Raw genomic sequence first — 22816 nt, 5'->3', positions numbered from 1 at the left:
TATATAAGATGTATACATAACGATGATCTATAGTCGATGCAAATCTCGCAACAAATTGCAAAAGAAAAGGGTCGGTGGACGGAATAAATGGCGAACGATGCTCGACGACAGGGCGCAAACATCGTCAAACGCGAATATACGAAAATAGAATAGGTACGTAGAACCAGTTCGATCGTTTTGGAAATATTTACTTTACCAGAAATGAATTTTTATTGATGTTGCATGGTTCACGGGTATTGCACAATTTATTATTTACTCTCTTATTTTTTGATGTTGAAATTTTATGATGTTGAATATTCTTTCGAGGTATTTATATGTAATTTATTACACTTTAAATTTAAAGGTTTTTTTGTTATAGTATTAGGTGTATAGATAGGGAGCATGACATGAATAAATATCTTGCTTGAACTTGTTTGAAGGTAAGTCGTACAATTCGACAGGATCAAATTCGTTTTTTTAAGTATTATAACAATGTAACAAATTTTCGTATAAAATATTTCCTAAAATAAAGTTACTTTCGATGTCAATTGTTACTAAGCCTCCCATTAGAAGTGCACTTGTTACTAATTTATTTAAAACAGATCAAAGTATACGTATAACCCCGTCACTTTCGAACCATGTAACATTCCTCGAAATTAATTTCTACCAAAATCCATATTCCAGGTTTGACGAACGGCTTCTAATTACGCGCACCATCTTGTATTGCAGGGGTGAAGAAGTATCAATCCCCAATTATGGGAAACGTGGTACGATCAGTAAGTAGAATATTGATAGCGAGAAACGACTTATTTACGAGGAATGTGCAGGACTTTTCGACTTTATATATTTCTAATTATTTCTATTTAAAGCTTTTAAGGCAATTAAAAATTTTTTATCGAATAGACAACAAGTTTCATGGTATATATTTTTTTGATGGAATTAATTGTTTACGAAAACATCTATTGTAAATGTTATGTAAATATTAATGCAAATAAAATTCCACATTTATTCCATATGTATATATATTTTCGTACGTGTGGTTTTATGATTCTTTATAAAACTTTATGAAGGCTTTTATTCACCCCTGCGATACACCTGAGGCTCGAAGTGAAAAACACGATTAAAATAATTATTGTTCGCGTATTTGCATCGTACGCCGTTCGTGATACGAAAACTGAAAAAGTGCGAATGACCCCGGGTCACGCGACGACGAAAACGAGACGAAAACAATGAGTGATAAAGAATTTTGAAAAAAGCCAATCCGATGCATGGAAACGTAAAAACTGAAGAGAAGAACGATGGAGAAGAAACGGAAAATATGGGGAATCGCGGTGCGAGTGGGAAATACTTTTACTATTCGTAAAACATGCCCAAAAATTATTTACGACACATTTATTTACCAACTGCACGAGTTTCGATAACTTCCGCTAAATTACAGTGATGATTCTTAAAATGAACATCGCTCTGAGATTGTTCATCTTTCAACGGAGACGAACTTCGAATTTGACATCAACAGTCTTTTATACCAACGTTTATAGTTGCTCGAAAAGACTCAGAAACTAGAGTCTTCTTTACAAATAAAAATTCATCTACTCTCACACGTAGATATTTCTCTTAAATGCATATAATGTTCTTTATTTATATTATACGATTCGAATCAAAGACGCTCACTTTAAATAATAAAATAATTATTTAACACGTTCACTGCCAGATGGAAACTGTACAATGTTCTGTAAGACTGAAGTTTTAATTTTAGACCATTGTAAGCAACGTAACTTAAAATTTGTTTCGGAACTGTTTTTTGTAATCTTGCTAGAATTCACAAATCCTACCCAAATTTATTTCTCTCCACAGTTTAACTTGGGAATTAATTTTTCCAGTTCCGTAATGGAAAATCCTGTCATCCATATGTGGGTGACGTGGCAGTCAAAGTGTTAAAGGAGGTACGAGGTAGGTGACAAGTTGAGAACCACTGTTTTATAGAAATCGTCTCCGAAACTCGTATCGTTTTTTTAAATATTTTTCACGCTTTGCTGGCTCCAAGAGGCGTCCCAATTGGGAGGGACACAGACGTTCAACTTACGAACCACGTTCATTTTAAGAATCATTGCTGTACCTGGGACGATCGGTAGAACAAAGTCCCTCGCGTTCCTCGCGCGTTAATCCTTCACTCGATTACGCGATGCTATGCTCCGACGAATGGCCGATCAGGGACAGATTCCAGACTTTAATTTATGAGCAGTATGAGCTCGTCGAGAACTCGAATGAACGACGATTCGAGACGTTTCGTTACAATGACCCACGATCGCTCGGTGATTCATGAACGCATGGTTGCATAGCGATTTTCAGGAAACATTCATGAACGGATTTGAAATTCTCGATCAGATCGTACGATTGCAGATTAAATATCTAATATTTACGCTAACACTCGACTACTTTTTCGTGAAACGTGTACGCATCAACTGCGATGATTTTGAATCTCTGTCGCGTTTTGAAACGTGAAAAACTAAAAAAGATGTTTTTTAAATATGTTTCTTAAGGTATAAATTCTATATTTACAATGTCGAATATTTCAAGCAACGGTAAATAAGGTATTATAAAATACTAAAACCGTATCGAATTTCTATTGCGTTTTGAAACATGAAAAACCAACAAAAAATTGTTTAAATATGTTTCCTAAAGTATAAATTTTATATTTACAATATCGAATATTTCAAGCAACGGTAAATAAGATATAAAATACTAAATCTGTGTTGAATTTCTATCGCGTTTGAAAACATGAAAAACTAAAAAAAAATGTTTTAAATATATTTCTTAAGGTATAAATTCCATGTCGAATATTGCAAGCGTAAATAAGATATGAAATAATAAAACTGTATCGAACATGAACAAATTTTGTTTAACCCATATTTTGCCAACAGTTTGCAATATTTTCAAACACCTGTCGCGAAAAAAAAAAAGAAACATACGAAATGTTGCTATTCGTACACATACAATATATCGTGTTCTGTGGCATCGTTGCACGAGCGAAAGACAAAGTTCCGTTCGTGACATAGACTCGTGGGTTTATGACGTGACATATGACGCCAGGAGAATACCACAGGAAGAAATTGGCACGCGTTTGACGTCCGAGCGATCGCGTGACGTTATGGGCGATGGTTTGCACCGAGTCTACACAATGGAACGCGCCCATCCTCATATTGCACCAGCAGCACGTGGTCACGGCATCTGGCTGAAAATCGCACATAATTAACCGATTCGTTCGTACCGGAAGTCCATCTGTTTCTGAATTGTTCCGTTCGAACACGGTACGAAGAATGCTCGAACCACCGTTAACAACGACTATAAGGCTGATCTTTTGATAGCATGTCTAGAAACGAAGCATTTGCACTAAATAGACCCTAAAGTACACTAATAAAGTATATCTCTTATACAACAATCGTTCAAGATTTTTAAGAGCAAACAGAATCCAATCATGTTTGCTTACTGAATAGATTGATCGTAGATTGTTTTCTGAGTAGAGGTGTCTGAGTCAAACCAATCTTGATTATTCAAACCTGATCATCGAAACAAATTTGATTATTCAAATTGACAGCAAATTATTATATTTGAATAGTACAGTTCACTTGGTTAAGAGGTTTCGATAATAATCATAATTCTAAAAATTAAAAAAAAATACCTATTCATTTAAATAACTTGAGATGGTTTGATATTTGAATAGCTTTCTATAGTTTGCATATAGGACAAACAGGGTGAAAACTTTAATGAGTAATGTAAGTATGACTCTTGTAATTAACATATAAGTTTCTAACTTATTACGTTATAGTAATTCTCACATTTTGTATAAACAATCGAGTTGTTCAAAGAATTGAATAGATTGAATTTCCTCAAGTTTGACAAACGTTTGACTTGATTTGAATATCAAATACTTGAATATTACAAGTACTTGAACAGCTCTATTTCTGAGATATAAAATCCAGCATAGGAATTTTTAATTGTACGTATGTAATATAAATAGAAACATTTTATTAACAATTTTATTTCTTCGTTAATCAATTGCTGAAAATACGTTTTCAAAACTACGTACTGCTTTATATCAGTCTATTTTTACTTGAAAAAAAAAAATATAAATATTATTAGAATGTTTTTAAAATATTTTCAATGCAATAATACAAATGAAACTACAACATACATACTTTACTATTAACTCAGTTGATTATAGTCACATAATAATGTATAAGAATAAAACGATGAATTGATTTTTATTCAAAAATCAGGTTTGCAATTTATTATTCAATATCAATTCTGTTTAGTCATTTGATGCAAAAGTATCACTATATGTTCTCTTGTACACTAATGGCTTTTTGAGGTTATAAATAACAGAAAAAAACCTGTATGTATAAACCATAAATTGTAATCATACCGAATCCAATTACTCTAAACAAAAGTAACTCCAATGTCCCAATAAATACTTTCATAATAATAATTTACCTTTAAATTATATAATCAGAAATTGAAACCAACTCAACTTCTAGAGCACACAGTAATAGATCGCGCCACTACGCCGTTGCTAACGCAATCATCCAGTATTAAGCTGTTCTAACAATCCAAGAATCCATGTAAATTATAATACAAGCTTCAGGATAAAGCATTATCATCACTCGAACAACGAGCAAACACCTGTTCTTGCGTGTACTACAAACTCTCTCGCGAGCTTCGTTGCCAGTGCCGTGATCCACAAGAACCTCAATTAAACAACTTCGCGAAACCGATTAATTCCATAGTAGTTCATATAGTCCGTTATGACGTCAAACCACCCCCGCAGTGTAACGAAACATCATCACGCGCGTACACTGAGAAATTGAAATCATTACCCTCGAAGAAAATTCAAAATCACCGATTAGGATTCCTTTTAGAAAGGCTGTTTCACTGTTCCATCTGATTTCTTATCGCGCAAACTAATAATTATTAGCATTACTATCGACTCGACAGGTAGATAGAGAACAAAAAAATATTTATAATAGTTGACTTGTTGTTGGTTTGTCGAATATTTATATTGTTCTATTATAGTGAAATTAAATTTCTTGTATAAAATTCTGTAAATGTAAACATTTCTAGATTGAGTGTATATAAACTAATACTAAATTAGGCTACACTGCAATATCGTTTGTTCTAGTTTGACCTTGTTTGATCAATTGACCTGATCTAATCATCTTACTTGACCTATTTTTACTACTACAATTTTCATTCTTACACATTTCTATTTACATCAATAATAAATAAAGTAGACAACAAGCTCGAGAAAAATACTAGATCTTTGTTAATATTTCTAATTTCGTTTTTATAATTTAGTATGGTATTTTTAAATGATTAAAGTTGGAAAAAATGATTTTTTAAATCTTAAAAGATACCGTCCTCCATTGAGGTCTGTAAACTATTGAATAGAGGTGAAATATTTGTCTGTTCTCTATCTACCTAAGAAGTCTTAATAAAATCAATGTCTAACACTGCAGAGACTGGCAAAATTTTATTCGAGTAATAAATAACGAACATAAACTCACCGTATAACGATCTATTGCAAGCCTTTATTCGTCAAACGTGAAATGTAATTTAATATTATTATTAAAGTTGCAACATTTTGGGACAAACGTTGTTCAACTTTAATCGTAAATCTAAATGGTCATCCAGATAAGAATTTTGCATATCTCTGAAGTCATGCTTCCATCTAACAACTAGCTAGCTAAGCCTACATTATGAAATATAATTTCATATTATAATTCAAGTCGTAAAATTCGACAAAGATCGTTCGTCTTCTAAATTATCATCGAAACAAGAATTTTGCACGTCTCTGAAGCCATGCTTCGGGCGCGTAGGCATCGACACTCGAGTGACCGGTACGCCGAGCGATCGGTTTGAAGTTACTTTTCCCCGAACGCGGCGATAAACGAGGACTCGCGACAGATTCACACGCTGCGTTCCTCCATATTTCCTCCTCTCTCATTTATCCCCTTAAAACGAACACTTGTGCTCACCACCTGACGTGTATGCGTGTCCATCTGTCCTGTCGCGTGCAGCGATAGGCGGTTCGATTCACCGATCAAATTTCTAATCGTCGAAACTTGTAAACCTCGATAGAGAAGGGGACGAGACAGTCTTGATAAACTTGAAGGACTCGAAACCGGTATTGGTATTTCTCGAGGGGCACGAGTATAACAGAGGCATGCAACAGCATCGAAATACCAGAGAACGTCGTTGTAACTATACGTAAAATATTCTATACTGTAATGTTCACCTGCGCGAACAGGAGATTACGTTAACATTGCTTTACTCGTTCAAGCGTTGGTACAGCTTCTACGACTATACTGGAGAGCCGGATAGAATGTTCCCGGATGAAGGTATCGAAACTTCGTGTCGAGTAAGCTGAGGACTAACAAAAGAACGTCACTCGGGGACATTCTTTACGACTGCTTGCAGTAGACGAGAGACTTCGAGTGTTTCGAGACGTTCAAGAATTATGAAAACGATCTGGTCGGTACGCCGACGCGTTCGCTGCCGCGTCACAGTTTTCACTAACGAACTGAAAAGATAAATCTAGATTAAGTTCCATTTTCGTGGACAATTCGAGGGATTTGGCAGCGAACGTGTCAAAGCGATTCTTTCCGATAAAAGTTTCGCGTCGAAAGTCGTTCACCCGCATAATCACTGTACGCGTGTGTGTGTGTACGTGTGTGTATTTGTGTGTAGATGCGTGTATATGGAATCGTACACAATATCAATTAACGTGCACAAGAACAATACTGCCACGAGATTGCGTGCAGGGCGGGTTCGTGCAGAGCCGCACGGAGCATTAACAGTGTGACAGACCTGGCTTTAACAGACACAACTTTAGTCCCAACGGCCATGTTCTCTTTACAGTAGATCGGGCCATACACTATGTGGTCCCATACGGGCGGATTATTCGCACGGTCCACAACGTCAATCTGAACCTCCACCACTCGCGACGAGATCGGGTAGCCCTTGTCTTGGGCCTTCGCCTGCAGCTTGTACATCTCACGCTACACCAGACCGCGTGTATAACAAACGGGAACAAAACACAATGGCGTTAGTGTCAGGCGTAATGACTCGTGGCAGTAAGTATTTTATCTCCGGACGAGCGCCAGGCTCTCGACAAACGTTTCAACGTTCTTTCTCTGGCGCGGGGTGTCAATCTTGTGTTCTCGTTTCGTAACGTCTGCCATTGCTTTGCACCCTGGTGTAGCCAATTAAATCATCACGTGTCACACGATAGCTCGTTATACATATGTACCCGTCCGGCTGGACAACTCTCCGGACCCTCTGGTTTAGCCGCTGCCCTCGATTTAGCCCTCTACTAGCGCGATTACGCTCTAAGCAAAAGCTGAATACTAGCGCCAGCTGAAAGCTGAGCGTGCTGAATACGGGGGAGGGCACCAAGGTCCCTGAGACAAGGAACCGGCGATCGGTGATGCGCCCGCCTCCGCACCTGCGTGTGCTGCTCGTGAAAGAAAAATAATAACCCTGGATCTCTCGCTATATCCTCGCCTACCCTATATATATACGGATCATCGCGCTAAGGACAATCCGGCATCTGGTTTTCCGAACTCGTACACATCTAGGGATTTTCTTTCCGCTAAAGTCGTCGGAGCCGGTTCGCCCGGCACGTTCGAGCCCTTCCGCACCGACGCACGGTAACTCCCAAAGAGGCAAAAACAGATTCGATTCATCGGCGCAGACTCCCAAACGTTCCGCGGGGAATCGACTCCCTCGAATTGGTAACAATTAACATAAGTAAGGGATAGACAGTAGTGGTAATAGTAATGGTAGTAAGTAGTTGTAGTAACAGTAGTAGTAAGTAGGTAGTAAGTAGGTAGGAGTGTCCGACCAATCAGCGATCTACCGCGCCGCGCTTGACCATGCATGCTTCAGCTCCCGTAATGCATCATGTACGAAATAAACGGGAAAACGCTATAACAAAAGGTCGAGAACTTACGAAACGGCCCGGACAGGGGTAAACGAAGAACTGTGACGGCACTTAACCGATAAAATAGACGGATCGAACGGTAGCTGATAGAGATCGAAAGGAGGGTGTGTAAAGAACGAGGGGATCGAGGCCAGAAAAAAGACGTGTATCTAGAGAGACAGAGAACAGGGAGTAAGCATTGCATGGCACGGCACGGCATGTCACGTGTCTTGTCTCGGTCATGTCGTGGCATACAAACCTGGCTTTCACCGACGTCACTACAGTACCCACTGTGACATTTTCTTTGATGTGAATGGGGCCGTATACATTCGCATCCCACACAGGTGGTTTATTGTTTCTGTCTACGACGTCTAACTCAACGTCCACGTCTGCGTGCAAGGCATGCATCCCTCTGTCGGAGGCCCGTACTCGCAGGCGATAGCTGTCACGCTAGTGGCAAAACATTGGGCCGTCAACTCACAGGACACTTTTTCAGGACTGTTGTTGGCGGATGTTTTTTTTTTTTTTTTTTGCTTTTTTCGCTCGTTTTTGTTTTTAACTTTTTTTTTTGCTTTTTTCCGGTTGACGTTTTCACGAAGCGATAAGTCACTCAGCGACGAACGCGGTCACGGCCGTCGTGGACGACCCGGAGGGTATTTTTTTAACACGCGAGAACGTAAACGAAAGAGATAGAAGAGAGTGAAGGACCATGCAGTCTCGTGTGTATCCGCTTTATCCAGACCTCTTTTAGACATAATCTCTTCGACGCGTCTGCCAAATCGACCTGAAAATTTCTGCCATTATCGAGTCGGTTTTTTTTTCTTTTACATGGACATTATTTCCTGTAAGGGATACTTACCCCAATCTTTAAAATGAAACAGTCGTGAAACAATATCATGGTTACGATCATAATTAAAACGGTGGTAGACGGTCCCCTGTGCCGATAACGGTTCATTTTTATGACGGATGATGAGTATGAAATATGAATTCGTTTGATGGTAGATATGCAATTTCGTGTAGCTCTTAACTTAAACGAAAGCTCAGAAATTTGAACGTAACGCATAACGTTTGTTGGACGAAATGATGGCAGGCTAAACTAAGCAACTCCGTTTCTTAGGTTTTTGGTTGTTATTAAGCGAGTCGATCACCAACCAGGAACCAAGAATCTGAACAGTGGAGTTAGCCTGTGGGTAGCGTGTCAACATCTCGTCTTGAAATAGTACATCGCTCGTCGATTACGATCAGCACAAATTAATCGGCGAATCGATTCCCCTAAACGGTTGTCTTTTGATATTTTATCGAAACAGAAAAACAGTAATAATAATAAATAAATCTCCAAAGGGCGTTTAGTTTTAAAAGGTGTTGCAAGAGTCTGCGAAATCGTTATCGGCAAAACATCGAAGAGGTCCTTCACCTGCGGATACGCTCGAGACCAGGACGAGAGAAGAAACAAAAGGCGCGATGACACGAGTGAACGATTTATATCAAAGAAAGATAGAAAACAATAAACGAAACAACCCGCGCGCATTTGGTAATTAAAATTACTTGACAAAAGTAAAAATGAAACAGAAATTTGACCAAAGACGGAGTATAGTGAAGAGACAGAGAGATAGAAAGAGAGACAGAAAGTGATAGCGATACAAAAAGAAAAAACAGAGTGACGTCTCCGAGTGACAATAATCATAGAACAACAACAGAGGCGAAAAAAATTAATCGAAACGATAAGTTTTACACAGTCAATAATCGAACGGAAAGGCGCTCTAGTATACTGCAACGAATATCATACTCTTTTTTTTTTTTTTTTCTTGCGCTGGTATAACAATGCGTTATACTGTGTTCTCGATGCAAAGTGTGAAAACACAAGAATGTAGTTCCTACTTACTGGAAAACAGCCCTTTTTTTTTGTCATCATCAAATCCGAAGAAAGTAAATGGTGCAATGAACACAAACATAAACAATAAGAAATTCAAATTAGTTCCTTTACGAAATCAACCAATGCAGGCATTTGCATGCAAGCAAGAATGCGTTTAAAGAGGCATCGGGAGGAACAAGGGTGACGTGAAATTAAGAGAGAGATAGAAAGACAGAAACAGACAGAGAGAAAAATAGAGAGCTCGGTGAGGGGAAGAGGGTGGATCAAGGAGGGTGGTCGGAGTTACAGAGAGAAGGAAAAAAAATTATGACGACCCCTCGTCTGATTCTTTCGTTTATAACGACACTCAAAAACCGATGGACGTTTTTACCGTGGATTAGTTTTTTTTTTTTTATATTACGTTGGCTCGTCGTGTGTATATTATAGATCCGCATATTTTAGTTTCTGTTTCGTTACGACAATGGTATGCCGCCCCAATCACAGAAGAAAAAATGTCACACCACGGACAGACTTCTTACGGTTTATTGTTATTGCGCTCTCGGCAAAAAATGTCTCTCGTTTCTCTTTTTTGTTATTTATATTTAGTTATTTATTTAGTTTTTTTTTTTGGCTCATTGTCAGTCACGTCGTGGTTTGCGGGAAAATGATGGACGAAAGTCAGGAAACGTCAGATCGAAGAGTAAAGGGGGACGAGAACAAAAAAAGATCGGAAATGTACAAAATGCAAAGTAAACGAGAAAATTGTTCGTCGAAAGAGGACGAAAATTAGAAAAAGAAAAAAAATATCGAACGTATCTCCCGATATTCGTGTTTAACAAAATGCAAACTGTTAAAAAAATTCTGTCGAACATTTGCAAAAAGCAAAAAGGAAAAGGTCAGAAAAACCCGCAAGAGTCGTGAACTTTCGAATTTCAGAAACGAATGGAACAGAAGAAAACGAAAGTGTAATGAAAATTATACGAGAGACAGAGTAATGTAGGAGGTGGGGGGGAAGAGAGATAGAGAGAGCAGAGAGCAGAGAGGAAGGATGTAGGAGCGAGAGCGAGATCCGTTCCTGTAAAGGAATCAAAAACACATTCATATAAAATATGCAAGCATTTTCAAAAATTGTTTATGTCTGATGCACCACAAAATGCGTAGAGGTTGAAGTACACCGTACGTGGGGCTCAAAAAATGTCGTTCCCACCTGCTCCTGGAAGTTCAAAAAACATCACTTCCCTTTTGAAAAACATTCACATTAGTATTTAGTTTAAGGAGAATAATTAAAGGTAATTAGTTGGGTATCGATCGTTTCCCTTCCTTTTGCTCTGTTATTCGTTCGTTCCTTCCCGTTGTTTCTCCGCGGCTCTGTGACGCGTGTACAAAAACAGAAACAGGGGAACAAAAATTCGACGCAGACATCTTTCTTCTTGGCTAAGGTATGGAAAGTGAGAAAAAAGTGCACACGCTCGTTTCGCCAACGGTCGACTTTTGCCTGGCGCGCGACAAACGTTCACCGGTTTGAGAAAAATTGCGAGAAATCAACGTGGAATGAAAATAAACGACAGATTCACCCGAGTACGCAAAATCATAATTCGGCGAATCGGGAACACAGATCACGCGAACTGAAGTTTTGAAGGAACAACAGAAAGAAAGAAAATGATCGAACGGAAGCTAAACGAAAAAATAAAATAAAAAAAGAGTATTTATATATAATATATATATATACATACATATGTATATAAAAGAAGAAATGGAGAACGAAAAATAGTAGAAGACGTTCGCCGGCGACCGACCACGGCGATAAAAACAAAACTGGACAAGAGGTGTTCGAAAGTTCGATTTGGAATGATTATTAATTTTTTTTTTTTCTTTTTTTTTTTTTTGAATAGGTACTCGCGCCGCGAGCATGTTCTCGATAGAAAGAATGAGAGAGACAGAGAGAGAGTGTTCTGTTGCAAAAATAGCCCGAACGGTCGATCGATTCAGGTACATGAAGCGTTTGAGGAAATCAGGCATAGCTAAGTATTTACCATAGTGAACACATTGTGCATATCAATGGGAATTAAAAAGTTCTATACATGTGCCGTAAAAAGGAAACTCATTTCGTTGCATATTAGTGATAATTAGAGAAATAATTGCCGACCAAACGCATATTTGTATACAAGTTATCCGATCAACAACAAAACGAATTCGTGTTAAAGAACGTAAGTCAACGTAAACGTACAATATATCGGCAGAAGGTGTACACTCAAGTTTGTATTCATATAGTATAAGTATAGTTATAAATATATTATTCTATCATATTATGTGTATACACACTCACATATAGGGACAGCCTAAGGTACGTATATGTGTGTGAGTACAAGGGCATATAATGTTGAAGAACGCGCGGTGCATTCTCGGCTACTAATCGGTTCTTCGTAACAAATTAGTTTTTCCCCCAACGCGTTTAATTACGCTTTTCACCAATTACAGGTATATACGTTTCTTGCTTTATCGAATTAAAGTATTATGCCTTACGTTGTACGATACGTTCGTGATGTGATTTAATGGTGATCGAAGATCGAAGAACCAGATGTCTCTTGCTCGAGAACACACTGCACTCCTCCAGAGAACGATTTTTGTTGTTACTGTTAAAGAGAGACGCATACGTGGATTATCATCAATAGGAATACTCACGTCTAGGGGCTTCTTTAAGACGATCCAACCAGACTCTGGTTGAATCTCAAAATACTCCAAGCCCTGGTCATTGTTAGGCGAGCTCAGCGAATAGGTTATGGCACCATTATTGTCGGCATCTTCGTCCGATGCCGACACTCTTAAAATGTTTGTTCCGATACTCGCGTCTTGTTTCACATTTTCTACGTATCTCTGTAAACAGACGAGAATTTAGTTGCAGACGCGTTGTGGAACAGACATTTCACAACACTAATTATAATATACTCAATTTTAACACTAAACCTAACAATCCTACAAGTATACCCATTTCTACCATGACTGGTCAAATAACTTTCTTCTTCTCTTTTACAAGGCAACGTACTCCTAATGCTTGCATTTAGTTGTTAGAAGCGGCAAAGCCTCCCCTTTAAAATGGTTTTTGGTTTTTGTCGATCGGACTTTCCGTTTTCGAGATATCGCAATTTATGTAAAAGGTAATTTTTTAAATTCCACTCTGCTCCTTAGAAAAGCCTATTAACGAGCATTAAAAATACTGAAAGTTTAGACGCGTGCAGTTCCGAAACTACTAGTGTTTTATTAATTATTGATACATTATTAGAAGCGGCAAAGCCTCTCCTTTAAAGTGGTTTTTGGTTTTTGTCGATCGGACTTTCCGTTTTCGAGATATCGCAATTTATGTAAAACGTAATTTTTTAAATTCCACTCTGCTCCTTAAAAAAGGCTATTAACGCGCGTTAAAAATACTAAAAGTTTAGACGCGTGCAGTTCCGAAACTACTAGTGTTTTATTAATTATTGAGGCATTATTAGAAGCGGCAAAGCCTCTTCTTTAAAGTGGTTTTTGGTTTTTGTCGATCGGACTTGCCGTTTCGGAGATATCGCAATTTATGTAAAAGGTAATTTTTTTAATTCGACTATCTCTGTCTTCGTCTAGCGGAGTCGGACCTCCTTGTCGCCCGTGCGTGGCGCTGACCTACCTCGCGTACGTGACTGTCGTAACCCAGTTGCGGCGTAGTATTTCCAAGAATTTACTACGCACTACTGTCTACGCGCGCGAGATGAATGGACTCGCGCGAGCGCAACAACGAAACGTAAACAAACCCTATCTCCGAAACTAGTCACCGCATCGACGCGAAACTAAAATCGCTATATCTCCGGAACTAATGGAGCTATCGACTCGAACAAACGCTCATTTTAAAGGGCATTTCATCCCCTATCCGATGAGCATATCAACTATTATTATTTATGCTGTCTTCTATGTTTATTTTAACATTTACTTTGACACTACATACCCAGAGAAGTTTCAATAATTCCTACTGATCGTACGACTAGTGTACGATAAAACTGGGCCATAAATTGTTTATTTAATTGAAAATGGATTTAAATACAGGATGTTTGCGTAATTATTAGCCAGCACTTTTTCTTAAATAGTTGTTTTCTCTTTTCATCTATCCGATGGGAATTAAAAAAATGTTTAACATTAAAGAGAAGGATATCTTACGAATAAACATCAAAACGCAATTTTCTATAGATGTAATGGAAAAATTAGAAGTACGTTGTCTCGTAAAAGAGAAAAAGAAAGTCATTTGACCGATTATGGTAGGAATGGGTATACATGTAGTGCCGGTAGGTGTAGTATTAATACGCATTTTCTAAGACGAAGAGTGCACTTTTAAAAATTACTTTTAGTCCCTTGGTTCTCGTAGTTATCGAAAAATTGCTATCTTTTGAATATCTAATAAGCTAAACACGTTGAAGTTAAATAATAGTTTTCATTTAGTCTCACTCGGACAATATTATGGTTTAAACTTTAAAAAGACTCTTCTATTATTGCAAAAGTCCGTTAATTTATTCCCGTGCAATCGTACCATGCAGAAAGAGCAGAGAACCACGATCGTCTATAGTTCGCGTTTCTTTCAAATGAGTCTGTATGAATTCCCTGATAGTGCTACTCGAGATCACAAACGGCATCAAATGACGCACCGCGGCCATGCAATGAAAGGCAATTTTCTCTTTCTGTGATGAAATGACGCTTCGTTGCATTTCCCTGCGCCAGGGAATAATAGAAAATTGTACAAATGAAACTTGCGTTGAATGCAAATGAGAGGAACGGACAAACCTGCTATTGAATTATGTGCGCGAATGTTCTTCAAACTGGATTAAACATGACTCTACACAACGCAACTTATTTATAAAATAAAAATCCTGATCTTATTTTTGTATTTCTATAGTACTATCGACCCCATCTCTTCGCGACTGCAATTTTTACTGTGACTATAACACAATAATAATATAATTTTCCACGGAATATTCTTTTTCTATTTTTAATTTTCAAACGGAGTTAGTTGTCTGATTTCAAATTACTGCTATGTTTAGTGTTTGGATCGAATGTATTAGTGTACGATTTGTAAACAAGTTTTGTAAGATTTGACCATGTTTGCTTATGTTTTTTAAGGCTTTGATAAGTCGACTCACCTGACGGTCGAATAGAGGTGGGTTATCATTGACATCAGTGATTTCAACATTGAAAGAGCAAACTCCTTCCAAGGAAGGTTCACCTTGATCCGTTGCTTTGACAGTAACAGATACAAATTTTCCATCGTCTCCTTCGCGATCGAATACCTGAAAATATCAAAATATAATAATTTTATGTTTTTCTTTTATTTCAATTTAAAACAATACAATCATCGAAAGCACACTCATTCGATATTATTTCAAGATTCTTCTCATATTGTAAAAACCTTTAATATAGTTTTTAAAACCTTTAATATTAAGTAGTTAAAGTAATATATTTGTTAGTAATTTGCAAACACTATACTGCAACGAATATGCAAAATTTAAATTATATAGCGAAGGGAAACTTTTCAAAGTAAATAATTTTCATTTTGACGACTTAGTTTCTTACGAAAAGAAAACTTAAAATGACCTTCTTCGAGCTTTCTAAACCGAAGCCCCAAATGCCACAAACGATTACTTGCACTTTTTCTTATTAAAAATATCATTTTTACATGTCGAAACAGTCACGGCGTAAACGTAAAAATTCATCTACTTTCATTCCACAAAGTAATTAGTTTTTGCAACGAGTCGCCTCAGCATATTCTTTTTTATAAAATACAACTCACGACCTTCCCATTTTCGCGTGATAAAACCCCTTTCATCTCTCATCAATAAGAAGATATGATTTTATGAAGAAAATGAAATTTCTACAAAAATGTTCTATTTCATCTTTTTGATCATTACTGTACAAACTCATCCGACAATTTAACAGTGTTATTCTTAAATCTTTGACGAATCGATCAAAAAAAAAGATACTCGAATCTACTTTGTATTTGAGGGTTACGATCCCAATTGATAAAATTTTTATCAAAGCTTCCTTACATACCCTATTTGTTAGAACTTGACCAGTCTCCTCGTCGACGGTGAACTTCGTACCCTTCTGATTGGGCTGTTGAACGATCGAGTATTTCACCTGTCCATTGACGCCTTTGTCCTTGTCGGTGGCCTGCACCTTGATAACGGTACTACCGTTCGGCGCGCCTTCCTCGACTTTCGGATTGTATTTGTTGCAATCGTTGAACACTGGCTTGTTGTCGTTCACGTCCGTGATAAACACCACCACGACCGCCGTGCTGGCGTGCGTGGTAGTATCTCCTTTGGGGCAGCAGGCGCCGTCGTCGTACGCTGTCACGTTCAGCTCGTATTTGTCGTTGTTCAACGCGATCGCTTCTCCGTGCAGTCGGATCACACCAGTGATCTCCTCGATCACGAACTGGCCCCAAGTGGTATTTCCGTCGGCGAATTTAAACCGTACGTTGTCACCGTCCTTATCCGACGCCACCACAGTTGTAACCAACGTGTTTGGCCCAGCGTTCTCGTCTACGTTCGGCGTGTACACTTGCTGAGAGAATTTCGGCTCCTCGTCATTTTTATTCTTCGTGTATATCCGGACCGTTGCCGTTCCAGTTTTGGGAGGCTCGCCTGAAACAGTGGTTCCAAGTCAGTTGGAGGAACTCAAGAAGTTTTTGATGATATTACTTGCTGGAAAAATACATTCGATGAACGAAAAAATAGTAGATAGAAACTTATAACTAGGCTGGGGATTTTAGTGCGAATTCATATTTTTATTAATGGAATTGGTAAAATAGAAGCTTTGCAGAGGGTTGTCTCAACCCTTAAATTATATTTTTGTACATTAAGTGCATTTTGTAATTTCTTAAGAATTAAAATTTCTCATAAATGCATAAGCAACTGCAGTCTACTTGTAACATAATATTAATTTAGAATTTAACACTTGTATTATCAAACTAATTAAAATGATTTTAAATTTAAAAGACTGGAATTATCAATGTTGTATGATGGAATATTTGAAGAACTGGAATTATCAATTTTGTATGATGGAATATTTGAAGAACTGAAATTATCAATTTTGTATGATGGAATATTTGAAGAACTCGAATTATCAATTTGTACCCATCTTTTCAGTACCATTTTTAACCCTTATATTAATGATACTATGAGTAAATTTTCAGCCATACATTAATTATAATATTAATGTTTAGGTTGCAATATTGGAAATAAAATGAAAGCTATTAAAACATACTGAATCTGTAGAAAAATTAAATACAGTAAAATTTAACTAATAAAACGATACGTTTAGAGTTATTTATTTATTTACCTAGTCATGAAATCTTAACAAAATTTATTTATCGTGTTTGCAGAGTAAAAAATAACACGTTCAAAAATTCTAATATTTTTGTATCTCGAAATTACTTAGAGTAATTTTAAAAGTATAAACACACCTTTGTCTCTGGCTGTGACAACAAATTCGTAGTACGCGTTGTTGTTGTCAGCGTCGAGCTGCTTATTATTAACGATGATCCCGTTCGAATTCACGCTGAAGTGGTCGTCAGACACAAGATACTCTATTTCCGCGTTAATTCCAGAATCTGCATCCGTTGCTTTCACTTTTATTATACTCGAACCCAACGAAATGTCCTCGTCCACGTTGTGAGCCTGGTAATCGGGCAACTCGAATTTTGGCGCGTTGTCGTTCACATCCGACACTCGAATGGTCAACTGAAAACGTGGTGACATCAATAATAATGTGATTTTGTATAGAAATCGTTTAAAAGAATTCAACTACAATTTTATATTATAATCAGAACTTAAATAGCAATCTGATAATAAAATCAGTCAAATGTTAATTCGTAAATTTTGTCGTTGCAATTGTTCGAAGCTGGGTAAGAAAAACAAAGATAAGGTACCTCGACTGTCGTGGAAAAACCGCCAGAATCCTCCGTAGCTGTTACTATGAGAGAATAGACGTGAGGATGACGTAAATCTTCGAAGTCTAATTCTTTAGCGAGCTTCACGATGCCGGAAGTTGGCCCGATATTGAACGTTCCAGCTGCGCCTTGACCTTGCGCCTTCAGGGTGTACCGAATTTCACGATCAGCGAACGATTTTGCCTTCACCGATATGATACTGAAACGAATCAGAAAGCACGATTCGTTAGCTGACAACGAGACTTGTATTTATTCCAAATTCCTCTGATTAGCACTTAAACGATGAAGGACTATCATTTTTATGTTACAACTTATCTACAGTGCAGCAAAAAAGAAGAATATTTATTTTTCATTTGAATTTACCACTCGGTAAATGTTAAAAATAGTGAAATTTCTCTTAAGAAAAATTGCGGACAGAATGCAGAAATAATATAAATACAGTATTAAATATAATAACGTTTGGTTTGTGCTAGGCTTTTGACTGATTCGCATATTTATTTAGCATAAACACTGTTTAAAAAGAAACGTGTTTTCAAAGATGACGGCGAACCAAATTGCCAAGAACATTAAATACGATTTATTTCCAGGACAAGATTACAGTTTCTCAGTTTACCATCGATAGTATTTATAAAGAGTGTTCTCATCCTATGATATAGTAGAGAAGATCGTTGAGAAACGATGCATTTATAAAATTAGACAGCGAGCTAAATCTCCATACTTTCATCAATCTTTCCCACTAGAAATAAGAAGAAGAACTTAAATTTATTTTGTTCCCATTTAGTAATGAGCAGTTTATATTCACGAGGTGTAGTTTCAGTAAACACACTTGCCCTGGATCGTTTATCCACTTCTTCCTATAAAGTCTGTTATCATTCAGCAACGTTTTTACCGAGGATTTTCGTCTAAAATCCATTTCTCATCCCCGGTTGCTAAATAACATAAGAAAAACTTTTCTTTTTATAACTCACTCGGAGTCTTTCTTCTGGTTTTCCGGTATCTCAGCCTCGTACGCCTCCATATAGAACTGCGGTGCGCGTTTTCCACCTACGATCGATAGGCGTGCCTCAGGAGTCGACTGAAAACGCCTCTCATCTATACGGCCGTTCTGATCCTCCGCTTTCACGTACAGAACGTATTCCATGTCCAACTGAAACAAATCGGTCCCCCGGGTGCGTAGAACTCCGGATTTCTCGTCTACCTCGAAACGACCTCCAGCTGCAAGCAAAACGGTAGCCATTTATTTTTCAGTCGGATAATTCCGTGGCACTTGGCGTCGAATGAGAGGTTCAATCTTTCATGGAAAGAATCCATAAGTATTTCACGAAAAGCAATTCTTGCGGCGACTGAAACCGTTTCTATGTAATGGAAGAACAGGACAACGCTATACGATCGAGGATAAATTCTCTTACAGACCTCCCTCATCTATTAAGAATCATTCGATTGTCTATTTTTATTATTCGTGCAGAAAATATATTTCAAACAGGAATTTATGTCCAACAGAAATGAATTACTGTAGCAGGTACATCGAAATCATTCCTTCTTCCAAAAAAAAATTATATTTGAATATTCTAAAGAGAGAATTTAAAATTTAAATTTTCTAAGGCGCCAAAACAACTGTCATCTCCATGGTAACGACGAGGGGACCGCCTAACAACGAATCTTACTGATAGTCACCGCCTCTCAGAGCTCATCTTAAAATAATCTAACCATACATCCCTCTACATATCCATCTGCATACGTAACTGTAATTATTTATATTTTAAAAACTATTGAATATTTGCACCTAATATTTTGTGCACGTCCAAAGTAGTCTCTTTGCTATCATTCTACGAAAGTATATTAAAATTCAAATCGAATAGTTCGTGTCTTTTTCTTGTAAGATTGTAATATCGAATTCAATACGTACTCCGATCCCGTACGATGAAGTAGTGAATACTGCTGTCCGTGTCAGGATCTCGGGCTTGAAGGGTAAACACATGAGTATTCGGTGGTGCATTCAGCTGTACGACCGCTTGCATTGGCAGAGGTCGATTTATGAAGTACGGCAGCTCATCGTTATCGTCCTTCATGTTGATAATGACACGCTGATTGTCCGTGTCTGTAATTGTCGATCGATTATTGATATGCGTTCGCAACGTCCGCGTACATTGACAGAAAATGGTGGACAGTGCGCAACAAAGGCGGTGACCGAATAGCATTTGACATTATCTAGACCCGACGCTTTGACCTTTGGGCTGTTAAATTCAACGCGTGCCTTGAAATGAAATTTCTCGATACGGGATATAATATGCTGACCTATCGATGTATCGTATTCCGAATATTACGGAACGAGCATTGTTACATGCTCGAAAGGTCTGACTCGTCGATTGCTATCGAAATACTTCGAAAAAATTCCCTGCAAAATTAACGAGAAACACTCTGTAAATCAATCCTAGTGCTTCACATTAGGAAATAGAAATTAACTTTTTTTTTAATTGATATTAAACAAATTATTCGAAACAGAAAAGAAATAATATTGAATGAATGTTTTCCCAACACACAGGATTTAATATGGATAAAATATCCAATAATATGTTTTATATTTATAGATATTTCATTTTGAAAGTCGAAAACATTTGAGCAGATCGTGCTTGAAATTACATTTCGTTTATTATTAATGAATCAAGATTTTAAAATATACAATATATTCCAGGGCACTCGGAATCCCATTAATTATGACGATAATCGAATTCTTTCGAAATTTCATCGCTACGACGTTAAAATCCTATCTGAATCGACTTACCGTAGCGTCATTCTATTCTAAACGTTTGAGGAGAAAATGAGTTTGAATTATTAACGTACATCTTCTTCCGTCACCGCCCATGTCAAACACTGTCAACCCAGAAACAGCGTTCTACGTAGCAAACTCTAATTCGAATTAACGTCTGATGCGCGAAACTAATTGCTTCACACTACGCAAACTACAGAACTACCAAAAGCCGTAGCAAACTCACTTTGCTTTTCGTTCAAAATATATGGTAAAATGTTTTGCACGAATAATGAAAATGAAGGCGAAACGTGTGTCTACTTACATGTAAATCCTGTGGGAAGCCAAGAATGTGGAAAAGAAAACGTTTTGTTATTAATAATGGTGACACAAAAAGCACATGTAATTAAGAGTGGAAACATGGCAAGAAATGTTGGATCTCACGAATAATCGATACGCCTCGAGCTCCTATTAAATAAAGAATCCTTTCGATACAGAGTGACTTTTAATATAATTATCAACCACTAGCAAAATGACTCTCCCCTAATATACAGGCTGTTTGGCCACACCTGGGAAAAATTTTAATGGGAGATTCTAGAGGCAGAAATAAGACGAAAATCAAGAATACCAATTTGTTGATCGAGGCTTCCTTAAAAAGTTATTAACGTTTAAAGACAGCCTTACAGTTTTGTAAGTGAGAACCACTAGGACTGACCTGCGTCAACCTATCGCCGTTCTACAGACGGAACTCTAAACGTTAATAACTTTTTAACGAAGTCTCAATCAACAAATTGATATTCTTGATTTTCGTCTTATTTTGATCTCTAGAATCCCCCATTAAAATTTTTCCCAAGTTTGGTCGAACACCCTGTATAAGTCACGAATAAACAAGATGAAATTATATCATTGGTCAATTATTTGCTTTAGAAACAGTACAGTCGAATTTATTTTGAATAAAAACGCACGAACTTTTCGTTCTCGCTCGCTGACTCTCCCCTAATGTATAATTCGCGATTGAAAATGGAGAAAATAAATTCGAAACACTTTTCTAACGTTCTGTCGAAAATGGCGATAGCGTAATAATTTCTCGAGCAGCGCTCTACATTAATAACGTTTAAACACGCCGGAATATGTAATTTCATTTCTCCCGTTCCCTTCATGCGTAACACGCGTCCCGACCATTCTTCTCTGGCAAACTGTAATTAGCGTTCAGCACACAATGTGAAACGAACGCTCAAACAGTCACCCATTCCGAAAGGAAATTGTATCCACGTGCGAGCTACTGCACGGGATATGCTCGCGCCGGAAGTTCGCGTTGAATATTTCTTGCCATGCCTCCCTTATAGGGGCCACAGACGCAACGATTCCTCCTACAGTTTCTACACCCTTCGTTGATACGATTATTCGAACGATAATGATAAACGCGACAAGGAGAGTAGATGTGTATGTACATCGCTGGGTATCATTTTTAGTACACACATAGCGTGACAAAATTTTATTTCTTGAGAAATTTCGCTTTACAATTTTGTTATAAATATAGACAACGTTCAATGTAAACAGTTTGCTAGTCGTATATATTTTTGAAATATTTTACATCGAATTGATAAAAATTTAATTGTCATACGCCTATGTATACACAGAATGTATACATACAATTTTGTTTTCTTGAGAAATTTCACTTCAAAGTTTTATTATAAATGTAGACAATGTTTAATGTAGACACTTTGTTAATTGCACGTGTATTTCTGAAATATTTTACGTCGAATCGTTCAAAATTTAATTGTCACAGACCTATGTGTACACATAACGTGATATAATTTTGTTTTCTTGAAAAATTAAACGTTTTATTTACATTTTGTTAGTCGTACGTATATTTCTGACGATGAAATATTTTACATATTTTATAATATATACAAATATGTTGCAATTTTATGATAATGATGGGCAATGTTGAACATAAACACATTGCTAGTCGTACGTAGGTACACTTTAAAAATATTTTGCATCGAATCGATACTTTAACTTTCGTACGTCTATGTATTACTGCAATGGGACGAACTTAGATCGTTGCGTGTATGGCTCCTATTACGATTTAGTACTATCTTTCTATGCGATCGGTGCTGATCGAATAATGGTGCAACGTGCAGCGCACGATTCTCAAGAAGCACAGCTTCCATCCCCGTACGAGAAAAGCTCCAGCGACGAGAGAAAAGAAGAGAACCATAGCACAGATAAACGCGAAGATTGATGGACGATCGAATGCACGGAATAGTATCGAAGCAAAAGTAATAATTA

At 37.3% G+C, this 22816-nt stretch overlaps 1 protein-coding gene across 5 annotated transcripts in view; it reads right to left on the bottom strand.

The window, feature by feature from the left end:
* LOC143345127 (neural-cadherin) overlaps nucleotides 1-22816 on the bottom strand; it is a 354511-nt gene that overhangs the window by 276699 nt on the left and 54996 nt on the right. For 2 of the 5 annotated variants that reach the window (XM_076771962.1, XM_076771971.1), the window contains exons 4-11: nucleotides 19682-19873; nucleotides 18744-18990; nucleotides 17755-17974; nucleotides 17290-17566; nucleotides 15873-16468; nucleotides 14966-15112; nucleotides 12492-12683; nucleotides 8217-8407 (exon numbers count right to left, since the gene is read on the bottom strand). In XM_076771962.1, coding sequence (XP_076628077.1) covers nucleotides 8217-8407; nucleotides 12492-12683; nucleotides 14966-15112; nucleotides 15873-16468; nucleotides 17290-17566; nucleotides 17755-17974; nucleotides 18744-18990; nucleotides 19682-19873 — 2062 coding nt within the window. Of the gene's footprint in view, nucleotides 1-6843; nucleotides 7035-8212; nucleotides 8408-12491; nucleotides 12684-14965; nucleotides 15113-15872; nucleotides 16469-17289; nucleotides 17567-17754; nucleotides 17975-18743; nucleotides 18991-19681; nucleotides 19874-20846; nucleotides 20856-22816 lie in introns of all 5 variants that reach the window. The other 3 variants (XM_076772006.1, XM_076771988.1, XM_076771979.1) reach the window with 3 other exon arrangements.

Source organism: Colletes latitarsis, chromosome 1 (assembly GCF_051014445.1).
Source record: "Colletes latitarsis isolate SP2378_abdomen chromosome 1, iyColLati1, whole genome shotgun sequence".
In the NCBI taxonomy this organism is placed as follows: Eukaryota; Metazoa; Arthropoda; class Insecta; order Hymenoptera; family Colletidae; genus Colletes; species Colletes latitarsis.
Note: the sequence above shows the minus strand (reverse complement) of the source record. Positions and strands in the feature narration are given on the sequence as shown.